At 56.2% G+C, this 21,922-nt stretch overlaps 1 protein-coding gene across 1 annotated transcript in view; it reads right to left on the bottom strand.

Moving 5' to 3' along the window:
- The window catches only part of LOC140735124 (death-associated protein kinase 2-like), a 154,004-nt gene extending 132,673 nt beyond the window's left edge, over window positions 1–21,331 (bottom strand). Inside the window, exons 1-2 of the mRNA XM_073059916.1 lie at window positions 21,222–21,331; window positions 10,752–10,973 (exon numbers count right to left, since the gene is read on the bottom strand). Of these exons, the coding sequence (XP_072916017.1) occupies window positions 10,752–10,973; window positions 21,222–21,280 (281 nt within the window). The 5' untranslated portion in view covers window positions 21,281–21,331. The remainder of the gene's footprint in view (window positions 1–10,751; window positions 10,974–21,221) is intronic.
- Window positions 21,332–21,922: the final 591 nt, after the last annotated feature.

The following is a 21,922-nucleotide window of genomic DNA, read 5'->3' as shown; positions in this document are numbered from 1 at the left end:
TTCCTCTGTCCCTCAGTACTCCCTACTGTTCACAGTGTGTGTCCTATTACACCGAGGTCCCTCTGTCCTTCAGTACTCCCTACCATTCACAGTGTGTCCTGCCCTTGTACACCGAGGTCCCTCTGTCCCTCAGTACTCCCTACCATTCACAGTGTGTCCTCCCCTTGTACAGCGAGGTCCCTCTGTCCCTCAGTACTCCCTACCGTTCACAGTGTGTGTCCTACCCTTGTACACCGAGGTCCCTCTGTCCCTCAGTACTCCCTACCGTTCACAGTGTGTCCCCTACCCTCGTACACTGAAGTCCCTCTGTCCCTCAGTACTCGCTACCATTCACAGTACGTGTCCTACCCTCGAACACTGAGGTTCCTCTGTCCCTCAGTACTCCCTACTGTTCACAGTGTGTGTCCTATTACACCGAGGTCCCTCTGTCCTTCAGTACTCCCTACCATTCACAGTGTGTCCTCCCCTTGTACACCGAGGTCCCTCTGTCCCTCAGTACTCCCTACCATTCACAGTGTGTCCTCCCCTTGTACAGCGAGGTCCCTCTGTCCCTCAGTACTCCCTACCGTTCACAGTGTGTGTCCTACCCTTGTACACCGAGGTCCCTCTGTCCCTCAGTACTCCCTACCGTTCACAGTGTGTGTCCTACCCTTGTACACCGAGGTCCCTCTGTCCCTCAGTACTCCCTACCGTTCACAGTGTGTCCCCTACCCTCGTACACTGAAGTCCCTCTGTCCCTCAGTACTCGCTACCATTCACATTGTGTGTCTTAGTACACTGAGTTCCCTCAGTCCCTCAGTACTCCCTCCCGTTCACAGTGTGCCCTCCCCTTGTACACCGAAGTCCCTCTGTCCCTCAGTACTCCCTACCTTTCACAGTGTGTCCTACCCTCGTACACCAAGGTCCCTCTGTCCCTCAGTACTCCCTACCGTTCACAGTGTGTGTCCTACCCTCGTACACCGAGGTCCCTCTGTCCCTCTGTACTCTGTACCGTTCTCAGTGTGACCTACCCTTGTACACCGAGGTCCCTCTGTCCCTCAGTACTCCCTACCGTTCACAGTGTGTGTCCTACCCTCGTACACCGAGGTCCCTCTGTCCCTCAGTACTCCCTACCGTTCACAGTGTGTGTCCTACCCTCGTACACCGAGGTTCCACTGTCCCTCAGTACTCCGTACCGTTCACAGTGTGTGTCCTACCCTTGTACACCGAGGTCCCTCTGTCCCTCAGTACTCCCTTCCATTCACAGTGTGTGGTCTACCCTCGTACACCGAGGTCCCTCTGTCCCTCAGTACTCCCTACCGTTCACAGTGTGTCCTAAACTCGTACACCGAGGTCCCTCTGTCCCTCAGTCTCCCTACCGTTCACAGTGTGTGTCCTAGTACACCAAGGTCCCTCTGTCCCTCAGTACTCCCTACCGTTCACAGTGTGTGGTCTACCCTCGTACACCGAGGTCCCTCTGTCCCTCAGTACTCCCTACCGTTCACAGTGTGTCCTAAACTCGTACACCGAGGTCCCTCTGTCCCTCAGTATTCCCTACCGTTCACAGTGTGTGTCCTACCCTCGTACACCGAGGTCCCTCTGTCCCTCAGTACTCCATACCGTTCACAGTGTGTCCTAAACTAGTACACCGAGGTCCCTCTGTCCCTCAGTACTCCCTACCATTCACAGTGTGTGTCCTACCCTTGTACACCGAGGTCCCTCTGTCCCTCAGTACTCCCTACCGTTCACAGTGTGTGTCCTACCCTTGTACACCTAGGTCCCTCTGTCCCTCAGTACTCCCTACCGTTCTCAGTGTGTGTCCTACCCTCGTACACCAAGGTCCCTCTGTCCCTCAGTACTCCCAACCGTTCACAGTGTGTCCTACCCTCGTACACCGAGGTCCCTCTGTCCCTCAGTACTCCGTACTGTTCACAGTGTGACCTACCCTTGTACACCGAGGTCCCTCTGTCCCTCAGTGCTCCCTACCATTCACAGTGTGTGTGCTACCCTCGTACACCGAGGTCCCTCTGTCCCTCAGTACTCCGTACCGTTCACAGTGTGTCCTACCCTCGTACACCGAGGTCCATCTGTCCCTCAGTACTCCGTGCAGTTCACAGTGTGACCTACCCTTGTACACTGAGGTCCCTCTGTCCCTCAGTACTCCATACCGTTCACAGTGTGTGTCCTACCCTCGTACACCGAGGTCCCACTGGCCCTCAGTACTCCGTACCGTTCACAGTGTGTGTCCTACCCTTGTACACCGAGGTCCCTCTGTCCCTCAGTACTCCCTACCGTTCACATTGTGTGTCCTACCCTCGTACACCGAGGTCCCTCTGTCCCTCAGTACTCCCTACCGTTCACAGTGTGTGTCCTACGCTCGTACACCGAGGTCCCACTGTCCCTCAGTACTCCGTACCGTTCACAGTGTGTGTCCTACCCTTGTACACCGAGGTCCCTCTGTCCCTCAGTACTCCCTACCGTTCACAGTGTGTGGTCTACCCTCGTACACCGAGGTCCCTCTGTCCCTCAGTACTCCCTACCATTCACAGTGTGTCCTAAACTCGTACACCGAGGTCCCTCTGTCCCTCAGTCTCCCTACCGTTCACAGTGTGTGTCCTAGTACACCAAGGTCCCTCTGTCCCTCAGTACTCCCTACCGTTCACAGTGTGTGGTCTACCCTCGTACACCGAGGTCCCTCTGTCCCCCAGTACTCCCTACCATTCACAGTGTGTCCTCCCCTTGTACAGCGAGGTCCCTCTGTCCCTCAGTACTCCCTACCGTTCACAGTGTGTGTCCTACCCTTGTACACCGAGGTCCCTCTGTCCCTCAGTACTCCCTACCGTTCACAGTGTGTGTCCTACCCTTGTACACCGAGGTCCCTCTGTCCCTCAGTACTCCCTACCGTTCACAGTGTGTCCCCTACCCTCGTACACTGAAGTCCCTCTGTCCCTCAGTACTCGCTACCATTCACATTGTGTGTCTTAGTACACTGAGTTCCCTCAGTCCCTCAGTACTCCCTCCCGTTCACAGTGTGCCCTCCCCTTGTACACCGAAGTCCCTCTGTCCCTCAGTACTCCCTACCTTTCACAGTGTGTCCTACCCTCGTACACCGAGGTCCCTCTGTCCCTCTGTACTCTGTACCGTTCTCAGTGTGACCTACCCTTGTACACCGAGGTCCCTCTGTCCCTCAGTACTCCCTACCGTTCACAGTGTGTGTCCTACCCTCGTACACCGAGGTCCCTCTGTCCCTCAGTACTCCCTACCGTTCACAGTGTGTGTCCTTCGCTCGTACACTGAGGTTCCACTGTCCCTCAGTACTCCGTACCGTTCACAGTGTGTGTCCTACCCTTGTACACCGAGGTCCCTCTGTCCCTCAGTACTCCCTTCCGTTCACAGTGTGTGGTCTACCCTCGTACACCGAGGTCCCTCTGTCCCTCAGTACTCCCTACCGTTCACAGTGTGTCCTAAACTCGTACACCGAGGTCCCTCTGTCCCTCAGTCTCCCTACCGTTCACAGTGTGTGTCCTAGTACACCAAGGTCCCTCTGTCCCTCAGTACTCCCTACCGTTCACAGTGTGTGGTCTACCCTCGTACACCGAGGTCCCTCTGTCCCTCAGTACTCCCTACCGTTCACAGTGTGTCCTAAACTCGTACACCGAGGTCCCTCTGTCCCTCAGTATTCCCTACCGTTCACAGTGTGTGTCCTACCCTCGTACACCGAGGTCCCTCTGTCCCTCAGTACTCCATACCGTTCACAGTGTGTCCTAAACTAGTACACCGAGGTCCCTCTGTCCCTCAGTACTCCCTACCATTCACAGTGTGTGTCCTACCCTTGTACACCGAGGTCCCTCTGTCCCTCAGTACTCCCTACCGTTCACAGTGTGTGTCCTACCCTTGTACACCTAGGTCCCTCTGTCCCTCAGTACTCCCTACCGTTCTCAGTGTGTGTCCTACCCTCGTACACCAAGGTCCCTCTGTCCCTCAGTACTCCCAACCGTTCACAGTGTGTCCTACCCTCGTACACCGAGGTCCCTCTGTCCCTCAGTACTCCGTACTGTTCACAGTGTGACCTACCCTTGTACACCGAGGTCCCTCTGTCCCTCAGTGCTCCCTACCATTCACAGTGTGTGTGCTACCCTCGTACACCGAGGTCCCTCTGTCCCTCAGTACTCCGTACCGTTCACAGTGTGTCCTACCCTCGTACACCGAGGTCCATCTGTCCCTCAGTACTCCCTACCGTTCACAGTGTGTGTCCTACCCTCGTACACCGAGGTCCCTCTGTCCCTCAGTACTCCCTACCGTTCACAGTGTGTGTCCTACGCTCGTACACCGAGGTCCCACTGTCCCTCAGTACTCCGTACCGTTCACAGTGTGTGTCCTACCCTTGTACACCGAGGTCCCTCTGTCCCTCAGTACTCCCTACCGTTCACAGTGTGTGGTCTACCCTCGTACACCGATGTCCCTCTGTCCCTCAGTACTCCCTACCGTTCACAGTGTGTCCTAAACTCGTACACCGAGGTCCCTCTGTCCCTCAGTCTCCCTACCGTTCACAGTGTGTGTCCTAGTACACCAAGGTCCCTCTGTCCCTCAGTACTCCCTACCGTTCACAGTGTGTGGTCTACCCTCGTACACCGAGGTCCCTCTGTCCCTCAGTACTCCCTACCGTTCACAGTGTGTCCTAAACTCGTACACCGAGGTCCCTCTGTCCCTCAGTATTCCCTACCGTTCACAGTGTGTGTCCTACCCTCGTACACCGAAGTCCCTCTGTCCCTCAGTACTCCCTACCGTTCACAGTGTGTCCTAAACTAGTACACCGAGGTCCCTCTGTCCTCAGTACTCCCTACCGTTCACAGTGTGTGTCCTACCCTTGTACACCGAGGTCCCTCTGTCCCTCAGTACTCCCTACCGTTCACAGTGTGACCTACCCTTGTACACCGAGGTCCCTCTGTCCCTCAGTGCTCCCTACCGTTCACAGTGTGTGTGCTACCCTCGTACACCGAGGTCCCTCTGTCCCTCAGTACTCCCTACCGTTCACAGTGTGTCCTACCCTCGTACACCGAGGTCCATCTGTCCCTCAGTACTCCGTGCAGTTCACAGTGTGACCTACCCTTGTACACTGAGGTCCCTCTGTCCCTCAGTACTCCCTACCGTTCACAGTGTGTGTCCTACCCTCGTACACCGAGGTCCCACTGTCCCTCAGTACTCCCTACCGTTCACAGTGTGTGTCCTACCCTTGTACACCAAGGTCTCTCTGTCCCTCAGTACTCCGTACCGTTCACAGTGTGTGTCCTAGTACACCGAGGTCCCTCTGTCCCTCCGTACTCCCTACCGTCAAAGTGTGTGGTCCACCCACGTACACCGAGGTCCCTCTGTCCCTCACTACTCCCTACCGTTCACAGTGTGTCCTAAACTCATACACCGAGGTCCCTGTGTCCCTCAGTACTCCCTACTGTTGACAGTGTGTCCTCCCCTTGTACACCGAGGTCCCTCAGTCCCTCAGAACTCCCTACCGTTCACAGTGTGTCTTACCGTTATACACCGAGGTCCATCTGTCCCTCAGTACTCCCAACCGTTCACAGTGTCTGTCCTAATCTCGTACACCAAGGTCCCTCTGTCCCCCAGTACTCCCTACCGTTCACAGTGTGACCTACCCTTGTACACCGAGGTCCCTCTGTCCCTCAGTACTCCCTACCGTTCACAGTGTGTGTCCTAGTACACCGAGGTCCCTCTGTCCCTCAGTACTCCCTACTGTTCACAGTGTGTGGTCTACCCTCGTACACTGAGGTCCCTCTGTCCCTCAGTACTCCCTACCGTTCACAGTGTGTGGTCTACCCTCGTACACCGAGGTCCCTCTGTCCCTCAGTACTCCCTACCGTTCACAGTGTGTGTCCTAGTCTCGTACACCAAGGTCCCTCTGTCCCCCAGTACTCCCTACCGTTCACAGTGTGTGTCCTAGTACACCGAGGTCCCTCTGTCCCTCAGTACTCCCTACCGTTCACAGTGTGACCTACCCTTGTACACCGAGGTCCCTCTGTCCCTCAGTACTCCCTACCGTTCACAGTGTGTGTCCTAGTACACCGAGGTCCCTCTGTCCCTCAGTACTCCCTACTGTTCACAGTGTGTGGTCTACCCTCGTACACTGAGGTCCCTCTGTCCCTCAGTACTCCCTACCGTTCACAGTGTGTGGTCTACCCTCGTACACCGAGGTCCCTCTGTCCCTCAGTACTCCCTACCGTTCACAGTGTGTGTCCTAGTACACCGAGGTTCCTCTGTTCCCTCAGTACTCCCTGCCATTCACAGTGTGTGTCTTACCCTTGTACACCGAGGTCCCTCTGTCCCTCAGTACTCCCTACCGTTCACAGTGTGTCCTAAACTCGTACACCGAGGTCCCTCTGTCCCTCAGTACTCCCTGCCATTCACAGTGTGTGTCTTACCCTTGTACACCGAGGTCCCTCTGTCCCTAAGTAATCCCTACCGTTCACAGTGTGTCCTACCCTCATACATCGAGGTCCCTCTGTCCCTCAGTACTCCCTACCGTTCACAGAGTGTGTCCTCGTGAACCAAGGTCCCTCTGTCCCTCAGCACTCCCTACCGATCATATGTGTGTCCTAGTACACGGAAGTCCCTCTGTCCCTCAGTACTCCCTTCCATTCACAGTGTGTGTCCTACCCTTGTACACCGAGGTCCCTCTGTCCCTCAGTACTCCCTACCATTCACAGTGCGTGTCCTACCCTCGTACACCGAGGTCCCTCTGTCCCTCAGTACTACCTACCATTCACAGTGCGTGTCCTACCCTCGTACACCGAGGTCCCTCTGTCCCTCAGTACTACCTACCATTCACAGTGCGTGTCCTACCCTCGTACACCGAGGTCCCTCTGTCCCTCAGTACTCCATACCATTCACAGTGCGTGTCCTACCCTCGTACACCGAGGTCCCTCTGTCCCTCAGTACTCCCTACCATTCACAGTGCGTGTCCTAACCTCGTACACTGAGGTCCCTCTGTCCCTCAGTACTCACTACTGTTCACAGTGTGTGTCCTATTACACTGAGTTCCCTCTGTCTTCAATACTCCGTACCATTCACAGTGTGTCCTCCCCTTGTACACCGAGGTCCCTCTGTCCCTCAGTACTCCCTACCATTCACAGTGTGTCCTCCCCTTGTACACCGAGGTCCCTCTGTCCCTCAGTACTCCCTACTGTTCACAGTGTGTGTCCTACCCTTGTACACCGAGGTCCCTCTGTCCCTCAGTACTCCCTACCGTTCACAGTGTGTGTCCTACCCTCGTACACTGAGGTCCCTCTGTCCCTCAGTACTCTCTACCGTTCACATTTGTGTCTTAGTACACCGAGGTCCCTCAGTCCCTCAGTACTCCCTCCCGTTCACAGTGAGCCCTCCCCTTGTACACCTATGTCCCTCTGTCCCTCAGTACTCTCTACCGTTCACAGTGTGTGTCCTACCCTCGTACACCGAGGTCCCTCTGTCCCTCAGTACTCCCTACCATTCACAGTGCGTGTCCTAACCTCGTACACTGAGGTCCCTCTGTCCCTCAGTACTCACTACTGTTCACAGTGTGTGTCCTATTACACTGAGGTCCCTCTGTCTTCAATACTCCCTACCGTTTACAGTGTGTCCTCCCCTTGTACACCGAGGTCCCTCTGTCCCTCAGTACTCCCTACCATTCACAGTGTGTCCTCCCCTTGTATACCGAGGTCCCTCTGTCCCTCAGTACTCCCTACTGTTCACAGTGTGTGTCCTACCCTTGTACACCGAGGTCCCTCTGTCCCTCAGTACTCCCTACCGTTCACAGTGTGTGTCCTACCCTCGTACACTGAGGTCCCTCTGTCCCTCAGTACTCTCTACCGTTCACATTGTGTGTCTTAGTACACCGAGGTCCCTCAGTCCCTCAGTAATCCCTCCCGTTCACAGTGAGCCCTCCCCTTGTACACCTATGTCCCTCTGTCCCTCAGTACTCTCTACCGTTCACAGTGTGTGTCCTACCCTTGTACACCGATGTCCCTCTGTCCCTCAGTACTCTCTACCGTTCACAGTGTGTCCTGCCCTTGTACACCGAGGTACCTCTGTTCCTCAGTACTCCCTACCGTTCACAGAGTGTGTCCTACCCTTGTACACCGAGGTCCCTCTGTCCCTCAGTACTCCCTACCATTCACAGTGTGTGTCCTACCCTCGTACACTGAGGTCCCTCTGTCCCTCAGTACTCCCTACCATTCACAGTGTGTGTCCTAGTACACCGAGGTCCCTCTGTCCCTCAGTACTCCCTACCATTCACAGTGTGTCCTCCCCTTGTACACCGAGGTCCCTCTGTCCCTCAGTACTCCCTACCGTACACAGTGTGTGTCCTAGTACACTGAGGTCCCTCTGTACCTCAGTACTCCCTACCATTCACAATGTGGCCTACCCTCGTACACCGAGGTCCCTCTGTCCCTCAGTACTTCCTACCGTTCACAGTGTGTCCTACCCTCATACATCGAGGTCTCTCTGTCCCTCAGTACTCCCTACCGTTCACAGAGTGTGTCCTCGTGAACCAAGGTCCCTCTGTCCCTCAGCACTCCCTACCGTTCATATGTGTGTCCTAGTACTCTGAAGTCCCTCTGTCCCTCAGAACTCCCTACCGTTCACAGTGTGTGTCCTACCCTCGTACACCGAGGTCCCTCTGTCCCTCAGTACTCCCTACCGTTCACAGTGTCTCCTACCCTTGTACACCGAGGTCCCTCTGTCCCTCAGTACTCCCTACCGTTCACAGTGTGTGTCCTACCCTTGTACACAGAGGTCCCTCTGTCCCTCAGTACTCCCTACTTTTCACAGTGTGTTTCCTACCCTCGTACACCAAGGTCCCTCTGTCCCTCAGTACTCCCTACCATTCACAGTGTGTCCTCCCCTTGTACACCGAGGTCCCTCTCTCCCTCAGTACTCCCTACCGTTCACAGTGTGTCCTACCATTATACACCCAGGTCCCTCTGTCCCTCAGTACTCCCTACCATTCACAGTGTGTCCTACCCTCGTACACCGAGGTCCCTCTGTCCCTCAGTACTCCCTACCATTCACAGTACGTGTCCTACCCTCGAACACTGAGGTTCCTCTGTCCCTCAGTACTCCCTACCATTCACAGTACGTGTCCTACCCTCGAACACCGAGGTCCCTCTGTCCTTCAGTACTCCCTACCATTCACAGTGTGTCCTCGCCTTGTACACCGAGGTCCCTCTGTCCCTCAGTACTCCCTACCATTCACAGTGTGTCCTCCCCTTGTACAGCGAGGTCCCTCTGTCCCTCAGTACTCCCTACCGTTCACAGTGTGTGTCCTACCCTTGTACACCGAGGTCCCTCTGTCCCTCAGTACTCCCTACCGTTCACAGTGTGTCCCCTACCCTCGTACACTGAAGTCCCTCTGTCCCTCAGTACTCGCTACCATTCACAGTACGTGTCCTACCCTCGAACACTGAGGTTCCTCTGTCCCTCAGTACTCCCTACTGTTCACAGTGTGTGTCCTATTACACCGAGGTCCCTCTGTCCTTCAGTACTCCCTACCATTCACAGTGTGTCCTCCCCTTGTACACCGAGGTCCCTCTGTCCCTCAGTACTCCCTACCATTCACAGTGTGTCCTCCCCTTGTACAGCGAGGTCCCTCTGTCCCTCAGTACTCCCTACCGTTCACAGTGTGTGTCCTACCCTTGTACACCGAGGTCCCTCTGTCCCTCAGTACTCCCTACCGTTCACAGTGTGTGTCCTACCCTTGTACACCGAGGTCCCTCTGTCCCTCAGTACTCCCTACCGTTCACAGTGTGTCCCCTACCCTCGTACACTGAAGTCCCTCTGTCCCTCAGTACTCGCTACCATTCACATTGTGTGTCTTAGTACACTGAGTTCCCTCAGTCCCTCAGTACTCCCTCCCGTTCACAGTGTGCCCTCCCCTTGTACACCGAAGTCCCTCTGTCCCTCAGTACTCCCTACCTTTCACAGTGTGTCCTACCCTCGTACACCGAGGTCCCTCTGTCCCTCAGTACTCCCTGCCATTCACATTGTGTGTCCTACCCTTGTACACCGAGGTCCCTCTGTCCCTCAGTACTCCCTGCCTTTCACATTGTGTGTCCTACCCTTGTACAGCTATGTCCCTCTGTCCCTCAGTACTCCCTATCTTTCACAGTGTGTCCTACCCTCGTACACCGAGGTCCCTCTGTCCCTCAGTACACCCTACTGTTCACAGTGTGTGTCCTACCCTTGTACACCGAGGTCCCTCTGTCCCTCAGTACTCCCTACCGTTCACAGTGTGTGTCATACCCTTGTACACCGAGGTCCCTCTTTCCCTCAGTACTCCCTACCATTCACAGCGTGTGACCTACCCTTGTACACCGAGGTCCCTCTGTCCCTCAGTACTCCCTACCATTCACAGCGTGTGTCCTACCCTTGTACACCGAGGTCCCTCTGTCCCTCAGTACTCCCTACCATTCACAGCGTGTGTCCTACCCTTGTACACCGAGGTCCCTCTGTCCCTCAGGACTCCCTACAGTGAAAGCATGGATATAATCAGCAAGGAGAGGTGTCTCCATCCGCACTGGTCACCAGGCTCCCAGTCACATGCCGCATCCATCACCCTGGCTCCAAGGTGCTGGCTGGTCCTGGAGAAAGGAACGCTGGGCCATCAGGAAGGAGCGCGCCGACTGTGAGAAGGGGTGATGCGCTGTGTGAGGGTGGTGAGGAGTGAGCATGGAGGGAAGTCACCGAGGGGGGCGTGGAGGAGGCAGCAATGCCTGACTCACAGTTCGAGGATGAGCACTATCTCGGTCCGGCTCTCGAACACGTCGTGCATGGCCACAATATTGGGGTGCCGCATTTCCTGAAGAATGGCCACCTCTCGCTGCACCTCGTTCTTCTCCACGCCCCACGGGCTGCTCCGGCTCCGGCGGACTCTGATGAACTTGGCCGCAAACCATTTCTGCGTCTGTTTCTCTTGGCATTTCCGCACTGTCCCGAACTGACCACTGCAGCAGAGAGAAACTTATCACATCACACACTCCCAGGGTCAGACACAGTGAAACACCCTCCACACTGTCCCATCACACACTCCCGGGGTCAGACACAGAGTGAAACTCCCTCCACACTGTCCCATCACACACTCCCGGGGTCAGACACAGAGTGAAACTCCCTCCACACTGTCCCATCACACACTCCCGGGGTCAGACACAGAGTGAAACTCCCTCCACACTGTCCCATCACACACTCCCAGGGTCAGACACAGTGAAACACCCTCCACACTGTCCCATCACCCACTCCCAGGGTCAGACACAAAGTGAAACTCCCTCCACACTGTCCCATCACACACTCCCAGGGTCAGACACAGTGAAACACCCTCCACACCGTCCCATCACACACTCCCGGGGTCAGACACAGTGAAACACCCTCCACACCGTCCCATCACACACTCCCGGGGTCAGACACAGTGAAACACCCTCCACACCGTCCCATCACACACTCCCGGGGTCAGACACAGTGAAACACCCTCCACACTGTCCCATCACACACTCCCGGGGTCAGACACAGAGTGAAACTCCCTCCACACCGTCCCATCACACACTCCCGGGGTCAGACACAGAGTGAAACTCCCTCCACACCGTCCCATCACACACTCCCGGGGTCAGACACAGAGTGAAACTCCCTCCACACCGTCCCATCACACACTCCCAGGGTCAGACACAGTGAAACACCCTCCACACCGTCCCATCACACACTCCCGGGGTCAGACACAGTGAAACACCCTCCACACCGTCCCATCACACACTCCCGGGGTCAGACACAGTGAAACACCCTCCACACTGTCCCATCACACACTCCCGGGGTCAGACACAGAGTGAAACTCCCTCCACACCGTCCCATCACACACTCCCGGGGTCAGACACAGAGTGAAACTCCCTCCACACCGTCCCATCACACACTCCCGGGGTCAGACACAGAGTGAAACTCCCTCCACACCGTCCCATCACACACTCCCAGGGTCAGACACAGTGAAACACCCTCCACACCGTCCCATCACACACTCCCGGGGTCAGACACAGTGAAACACCCTCCACACTGTCCCATCACACACTCCCGGGGTCAGACACAGAGTGAAACTCCCTCCACACCGTCCCATCACACACTCCCGGGGTCAGACACAGAGTGAAACTCCCTCCACACCGTCCCATCACACACTCCCAGGGTCAGACACAGAGTGAAACTCCCTCCACACTGTCCCATCTCACACTCCCGGGGTCAGACACAGTGAAACTCCCTCCACACCGTCCCATCACACACTCCCGGGGTCAGACACAGTGAAACACCCTCCACACCGTCCCATCACACACTCCCGGGGTCAGACACAGTGAAACACCCTCCACACTGTCCCATCACACACTCCCGGGGTCAGACACAGTGAAACACCCTCCACACTGTCCCATCACACACTCCCATGGTCAGACACAGTGAAACACCCTCCACACCGTCCCATCACACACTCCCAGGGTCAGACACAGTGAAACTCCCTCCACACCGTCCCATCACACACTCCCGGGGTCAGACACAGTGAAACACCCTCCACACTGTCCCATCACACACTCCCGGGGTCAGACACAGTGAAACACCCTCCACACCGTCCCATCACACACTCCCGGGGTCAGACACAGTGAAACTCCCTCCACACCGTCCCATCACACACTCCCGGGGTCAGACACAGAGTGAAATTCCCTCCACACTGTCCCATCACACACTCCCAGGGTCAGACACAGAGTGAAACTCCCTCCACACTGTCCCATCACACACTCCCGGGTCAGACACAGTGAAACACCCTCCACACTGTCCCATCACACACTCCCGGGTCAGACACAGTGAAACACCCTCCACACTGTCCCATCACACACTCCCAGGGTCAGACACAGAGTGAAACTCCCTCCACACTGTCCCATCACACACTCCCAGGGTCAGACACAGTGAAACACCCTCAACACTGTCCCATCACACACTCCCAGGGTCAGACACAGTGAAACACCGTCCACACTGTCCCATCACACACTCCCGGGGTCAGACACAGTGAAACACCCTCCACACTGTCCCATCACACACTCCCAGGGTCAGACACAGTGAAACACCCTCCACACTGTCCCATCACACACTCCCGGGGTCAGACACAGTGAAACACCCTCCACACCGTCCCATCACACACTCCCGGGGTCAGACACAGTGAAACTCCCTCCACACCGTCCCATCACACACTCCCGGGGTCAGACACAGAGTGAAATTCCCTCCACACTGTCCCATCACACACTCCCAGGGTCAGACACAGAGTGAAACTCCCTCCACACTGTCCCATCACACACTCCCGGGTCAGACACAGTGAAACACCCTCCACACTGTCCCATCACACACTCCCGGGTCAGACACAGTGAAACACCCTCCACACTGTCCCATCACACACTCCCAGGGTCAGACACAGAGTGAAACTCCCTCCACACTGTCCCATCACACACTCCCAGGGTCAGACACAGTGAAACACCCTCAACACTGTCCCATCACACACTCCCAGGGTCAGACACAGTGAAACACCGTCCACACTGTCCCATCACACACTCCCGGGGTCAGACACAGTGAAACACCCTCCACACTGTCCCATCACACACTCCCGGGGTCAGACACAGTGAAACACCGTCCACACTGTCCCATCACACACTCCCAGGGTCAGACACAGTGAAACACCCTCCACACCGTCCCATCACACACTCCCAGGGTCAGACACAGTGAAACACCGTCCACACTGTCCCATCACACACTCCCAGGGTCAGACACAGTGAAACACCCTCCACACTGTCCCATCACACACTCCCAGGGTCAGACACAGTGAAACACCGTCCACACCGTCCCATCACACACTCCCAGGGTCAGACACAGAGTGAAATTCCCTCCACACCGTCCCATCACACACTCCCGGGGTCAGACACAGAGTGAAACTCCCTCCACACCGTCCCATCACACACTCCCGGGGTCAGACACAGTGAAACACCCTCCACACTGTCCCATCACACACCCCCGGGGTCAGACACAGTGAAACTCCCTCCACACCGTCCCATCACACACTCCCAGGGTCAGACACAGTGAAACACCCTCCACACCGTCCCATCACACACTCCCGGGGTCAGACACAGTGAAACTCCCTCCACACCATCCCATCACACACTCCCTGGGTCAGACACAGAGTGAAACTCCCTCCACGCCGTCCCATCACACACTCCCGGGGTCAGACACAGAGTAAAACTCCCTCCAGACTGTCCCATCACCCACTCCCAGGGTCAGACACAGTGAAACACCCTCCACACTGTCCCATCACACACTCCCGGGGTCAGACACAGAGTAAAACTCCCTCCAGACTGTCCCATCACCCACTCCCAGGGTCAGACACAGTGAAACACCCTCCACACCATCCCATCACACACTCCCGGGGTCAGACACAGTGAAACACCCTCCACACCGTCCCATCACACACTCCCGGGGTCAGACACAGTGAAACTCCCTCCACACCATCCCATCACACACTCCCTGGGTCAGACACAGAGTGAAACTCCCTCCACGCCGTCCCATCACACACTCCCGGGGTCAGACACAGAGTAAAACTCCCTCCAGACTGTCCCATCACCCACTCCCAGGGTCAGACACAGTGAAACACCCTCCACACTGTCCCATCACACACTCCCGGGGTCAGACACAGAGTAAAACTCCCTCCAGACTGTCCCATCACCCACTCCCAGGGTCAGACACAGTGAAACACCCTCCACACTGTCCCATCACACACTCCCGGGGTCAGACACAGAGTAAAACTCCCTCCAGACTGTCCCATCACCCACTCCCAGGGTCAGACACAGTGAAACACCCTCCACACTGTCCCATCACACACTCCCGGGGTCAGACACAGTGAAACTCCCTCCACACCATCCCATCACACACTCCCTGGGTCAGACACAGAGTGAAACTCCCTCTACACCGTCCCATCACACACTCCCGGGGTCAGACACAGTGAAACTCCCTCCACACCATCCCATCACACACTCCCTGGGTCAGACACAGAGTGAAGCTCCCTCCACACCGTCCCATCGCACACTCCCGGGGTCAGACACAGAGTGAAGCTCCCTCTACACCGTCCCATCACACACCCCTGGGGTCAGACACAGTGAAACTCCCTCCACACCATCCCATCACACACTCCCTGGGTCAGACACAGAGTGAAACTCCCTCTACACCGTCCCATCACACACTCCCAGGGTCAGACATAGAGTGAATCTCCCTCCACACCATCCCATCACACACTCCCGGGGTCAGACACAGTGAAACTCCCTCCACACCGTCCCATCACACACTCCCAGGGTCAGACACAGAGTGAAGCTCCCTCTACACCGTTCCATTACACACTCCCGGGGTCAGACAGAGTGAAACACCCTCCACACTGTCCCATCACACACTCCCGGGGTCAGACACAGTGAAACTCCCTCCACACCGTCCCATCACACACTCCCGGGGTCAGACACAGTGAAACTCCCTCCACACTGTCCCATCACACACTCCCGGGGTCAGACACAGTGAAACTCCCTCCACACCGTCCCATCACACACTCCCGGGGTCAGACACAGAGTGAACCTCCCTCCACACCATCCCATCACACACTCCCGGGGTCAGACACAGTGAAACTCCCTCCACACCGTCCCATCACACACTCCCGGGGTCAGACACAGTGAAACACCCTCCACACTGTCCCATCACACACTCCCGGGGTCAGACACAGTGAAACTCCCTCCACACCGTCCCATCACACACTCCCGGGGTCAGACACAGTGAAACTCCCTCCACACTGTCCCATCACACACTCCCGGGGTCAGACACAGTGAAACTCCCTCCACACCGTCCCATCACACACTCCCAGGGTCAGACACAGTGAAACACCCTCCACACTGTCCCATCACACACTCCCAGGGTCAGACACAGTGAAACTCCCTCCACACCGTCCCATCACCCACTTCCAGGGTCAGACACAGTGAAACTCCCTCCACACCGTCCCATCACACACTCCCAGGGTCAGACACAGTGAAACACCCTCCACACTGTCCCATCACACACTCCCAGGGTCAGACACAGTGAAACTCCCTCCACACCGTCCCATCACACACTCCCGGGGTCAGACACAGTGAAACTCCCTCCACACCGTCCCATCACACACTCCCAGGGTCAGACACAGTGAAACACCCTCCACACTGTCCCATCACACACTCCCGGGGTCAGACACAGTGAAACTCCCTCCACACCGTCCCATCACACACTCCCAGGGTCAGACACAGTGAAACACCCTCCACACTGTCCCATCACACACTCCCGGGGTCAGACACAGTGAAACTCCCTCCACACCGTCCCATCACACACTCCCAGGGTCAGACACAGTGAAACTCCCTCCACACCGTCCCATCACACACTCCCGGGGTCAGACACAGAGTGAAACTCCCTCCACACTGTCCCATCACACACTCCCGGGGTCAGACACAGAGTGAAACTCCCTCCACACCGTCCCATCACACACTCCCGGGGTCAGACACAGAGTGAACCTCCCTCCACACCATCCCATCACACACTCCCGGGGTCAGACACAGTGAAACTCCCTCCACACCGTCCCATCACACACTCCCGGGGTCAGACACAGTGAAAGTCCCTCCACACCGTCCCATCATACACTCCCGGGGTCAGACACAGTGAAACTCCCTCCACACCGTCCATCACACACTCCCAGGGTCAGACACAGAGTGAAACTCCCTCCACACTGTCCCATCACACACTCCCGGGGTCAGGCACAGAGTGAAACTCCCTCCACACCGTCCCATCACACACTCCCAGTGTCAGACACAGAGTGAAACTCCCTCCACACCGTCCCATCACACACTCCCGGGGTCAGACACAGAGTGAAACTCCCTCTACACCGTCCCATCACACACTCCCGGGGTCAGACACAGAGTGAAACTCCCTCCACACTGTCCCATCACACACTCCCGGGGTCAGACACAGTGAAACTCCCTCCACACCAGCACATCACACACTCCCGGGGTCAGACACAGAGTGAAACCCCCTCCACACTGTCCCATCACACACTCCCAGGGTCAGACACAGAGTGAAACTCCCTCCACACCGTCCCATCACACACTCCCGGGGTCAGACACAGTGAAACTCCCTCCACACCGTCCCATCACACACTCCCGGGGTCAGACACAGAGTGAAACTCCCTCCACACCGTCCCATCACACACTCCCGGGGTCAGACACAGAGTGAAACTCCCTCCACACCATCCCATCACACACTCCCGGGGTCAGACACAGAGTGAAGCTCCCTCCACACCATCCCATCATACACTCCCGGGGTCAGACACAGTGAAACTCCCTCCACACCGTCCATCACACACTCCCAGGGTCAGACACAGAGTGAAACTCCCTCCACACTGTCCCATCACACACTCCCGGGGTCAGGCACAGAGTGAAACTCCCTCCACACCGTCCCATCACACACTCCCAGTGTCAGACACAGAGTGAAACTCCCTCCACACCGTCCCATCACACACTCCCGGGGTCAGACACAGAGTGAAACTCCCTCTACACCGTCCCATCACACACTCCCGGGGTCAGACACAGAGTGAAACTCCCTCCACACTGTCCCATCACACACTCCCGGGGTCAGACACAGTGAAACTCCCTCCACACCAGCACATCACACACTCCCGGGGTCAGACACAGAGTGAAACCCCCTCCACACTGTCCCATCACACACTCCCAGGGTCAGACACAGAGTGAAACTCCCTCCACACCGTCCCATCACACACTCCCGGGGTCAGACACAGTGAAACTCCCTCCACACCGTCCCATCACACACTCCCGGGGTCAGACACAGAGTGAAACTCCCTCCACACCGTCCCATCACACACTCCCGGGGTCAGACACAGAGTGAAACTCCCTCCACACCATCCCATCACACACTCCCGGGGTCAGACACAGAGTGAAGCTCCCTCCACACCATCCCATCACACACTCCAGGGTCAGACAGAGAGTGAAACTCCCTCTACACCGTCCCATCACACACTCCCGGGGTCAGACACAGAGTGAAACTCCCTCCACACTCCCATCACACACTACCGGGGTCAACACAGAGTGAATCTCCCTCCACACAGTCCCATCACACACTCCCGGGGTCAGACACAGAGTGAATCTCCCTCCACACAGTCCCATCACACACTCCCGGGGTCAGACACAGAGTGAAACTCCTCTACACTGTCCCATCACACACTCCCGGGGTCAGACACAGAGTGAATCTCCCTCCACACAGTCCCATCACACACTCCCAGGGTCAGACACAGAGTGAAGCTCCCTCTACACCGTCCCATCACACACTCCCGGGGTCAGACACAGAGTGAAACTCCTCTACACTGTCCCATCACACACTCACAGGGTCAGACACAGAGTGAAACTCCCTCTACACTGTCCCATCACACACTCCCAGGGTCAGACACAGAGTGAAACTCCCTCCACACCGTCCCATCACACACTCCCGGGACCAGACACAGAGTGAAACTCCCTCTACACTGTTCCATCACACACTCCCAGGGTCAGACACATAGTGAAACACCCTCCACACCGTCCCGTCACACACTCCCGGGACCAGACACAGAGTGAAGCTCCCTCCACATTGTCCCATCACAAACTCCCAGGGTCAGACAGAGTGAAACTCCCTCTACACCGTCCCATCACACACTCCCGCGGTCAGACACAGAGTTTAACTCCCTCTACACTGTCTCATCACACACTCCCAGGGTCAGACACAGAGTGAAACTCCCTCTACACCGTCCCATCACACACTCCCGGGACCAGACACAGAGTGAAGCTCCCTCCACACTGTCCCATCACACACTCACAGGGTTAGACACAGAGTGAAACTCCCTCCACACCGTCCCATCACACACTCCCGGGACCAGACACAGAGTGAAACTCCCTCCACACTGTCCCATCACACACTCACAGGGTCAGACACAGAGTGAAACTCCCTCTACACTGTCCCATCACACACTTCCAGGGTCAGACGCAGAGTGAAACTCCCTCCACACCGTCCCATCGCACACTCCCAGGGTCAGACACAGAGTGAAGCTCCCTCCACACTGTCCCATCACAAACTCCCAGGGTCAGACAGAGTGAAACTCCCTCTACACCGTCCCATCACACACTCCCGGGGTCAGACACAGAGTGAACCTCCCTCCACACCATCCCATCACACACTCCAGGGTCAGACAGAGAGTGAAACTCCCTCTACACCGTCCCATCACACACTCACAGGGTCAGACACAGAGTGAAACTCCCTCCACACCGTCCCATCACACACTCCCGGGGTCAGACACAGTGAAACTCCCTCCACACTGTCCCATCACACACTCCCAGGGTCAGACACAAAGTGAAGCTCCCTCTACACTGTCCCATCACACACTCACAGGGTCAGACACAGAGTGAAGCTCCCTCCACACTGTCCCATCACACACTCCCAGGGTCAGACACAGTGAAACTCCCTCCACACCGTCCCATCACACACTCCCGGGGTCAGACACAGTGAAACTCCCTCCACACTGTCCCATCACACACTCCCAGGGTCAGACACAAAGTGAAGCTCCCTCCACAGTGTCCCATCACACACTCCCAGGGTCAGACACAGAGTGAAACTCCCTCCACACTGTCCCATCACACACTCCCAGGGTCAGACACAAAGTGAAGCTCCCTCCACAGTGTCCCATCACACACTCCCAGGGTCAGACACAGAGTGAAACTCCCTCTACACCGTCCCATCACACACTCCCGGGACCAGACACAGAGTGAAGCTCCCTCCACACTGTCCCATCACACACTCACAGGGTCAGACACAGAGTGAAACTCCCTCCACACCGTCCCATCACACACTCCCGGGACCAGACACAGAGTGAAACTCCCTCCACACTGTCCCATCACACACTCCCAGGGTCAGACACAGAGTGAAACTCCCTCTACACTGTCCCATCACACACTTCCAGGGTCAGACGCAGAGTGAAACTCCCTCCACACCGTCCCATCGCACACTCCCAGGGTCAGACACAGAGTGAAACTCCCTCCACACCGTCCCATCACACACTCCCGGGACCAGACACAGAGTGAAGCTCCCTCCACACTGTCCCATCACAAACTCCCAGGGTCAGACAGAGTGAAACTCCCTCTACACCGTCCCATCACACACTCCCGGGGTCAGACACAGAGTGAACCTCCCTCCACACCATCCCATCACACACTCCAGGGTCAGACAGAGAGTGAAACTCCCTCTACACCGTCCCATCACACACTCACAGGGTCAGACACAGAGTGAAACTCCCTCCACACTGTCCCATCACACACTCCAGGGTCAGACACAGAGTGAAACTCCCTCTACACCGTCCCATCACACACTCACAGGGTCAGACACAGAGTGAAACTCCCTCCACACTGTCCCATCACACACTCCCAGGGTCAGACACAGAGTGAAACTCCCTCCACACCGTCCCATCACACACTCCCGGGACCAGACACAAAGTGAAGCTCCCTCCACAGTGTCCCATCACACACTCCCAGGGTCAGACACAGAGTGAAACTCCCTCCACACCGTCCCATCACACACTCCCGGGACCAGACACAGAGTGAAGCTCCCTCCACACTGTCCCATCACAAACTCCCAGGGTCAGACAGAGTGAAACTCCCTCTACACCCTCCCTCATCACACACTCCCTCTACACCCTCCCTCATCACACCCTCCCTCATCACACACTCCCGGGGTCAGACACAGAGTGAAACTCCTCCACACCGTCCCATCACAATCTCCCAGGCTCAGACACAGAGTGAAACTCCCTCTACACCGTCCCATCACACACTCCCGGGGTCAGACACAGAGTGAACCTCCCTCCACACTGTCCCAACACACACTCCCGGGGTCTGACACAGAGTGAAACTCCCTCTAAACTTTCTTGCAAACACACCCTCACATGCACCATCATACTGACATCTATTTCCCTGTCTCTCTCTTTCTCTCTCTCTCTCTCTCCCTCCCTTCTCTCTCTCTCCTTCTCCCCCCTTCTCTCTCACTCCTTTCATCTCTTACTTTCTCTTCTCTTTCCCTCTGCACAATGTTACATAATATTTTTTCACCTGCCGAGGCTGTCTCCGAAGTCATAGAGGTCATTGACGTTCTGACAGTTGATGGCCATTGTACGGTGGGTCAGGGTTGGTGGGAGATCCCCCGCCCCGACCCCGATGCAGTGGAGTCCTACAGGAAGTAGAAACTGGTCAGAAGTCAGACACGGAAACATCGACACATTCATTTCCTCTCCTGTTGATCTCACTCGCCTCACACACAGATGTCACCCAGGCCACCACAAAGACACACACACCAGCTCGACACCTGCTTGCACTCATCAGACTTGGAGCACAATAACTGTTGTGTTGCAATCACAGAGTGATGCATTGTGGGAGTAGGTCCTTCTCACCATTAGTCCCACACCCCTCTAAGCTTTTCTTATCCGTGTCCCTGTCTGTATCCCTCTAAACCTTTCCTATCCATGTACCTGTCCATATCCCTCCAAACCTTTCCTATCCGTGTACCTGTCCGTATCCCTCTAAACCTTTCCTATCCGTGTACCTGTCCATATCCCTCTAAACCTTTCCTATCTGTGTCCCTGTCCGTATCCCTCTAAACCTTTCCTATCCATGTACCTGTCCGTATCCCTCTAAACCTTTCCTATCCGTGTACCTGTCAGTATCCCTCTAAACCTTTCCTATCCGTGTACCTGTCCGTATCCCTCTAAACCTTTCCTATCCGTGTACCTGTCCGTATCCCTCTAAACCTTTCC

The sequence above is a fragment of the Hemitrygon akajei genome, chromosome 11, assembly GCF_048418815.1.
Source record: "Hemitrygon akajei chromosome 11, sHemAka1.3, whole genome shotgun sequence".
NCBI lineage: Eukaryota > Metazoa > Chordata > Chondrichthyes > Myliobatiformes > Dasyatidae > Hemitrygon > Hemitrygon akajei.
Note: the sequence above shows the minus strand (reverse complement) of the source record. Positions and strands in the feature narration are given on the sequence as shown.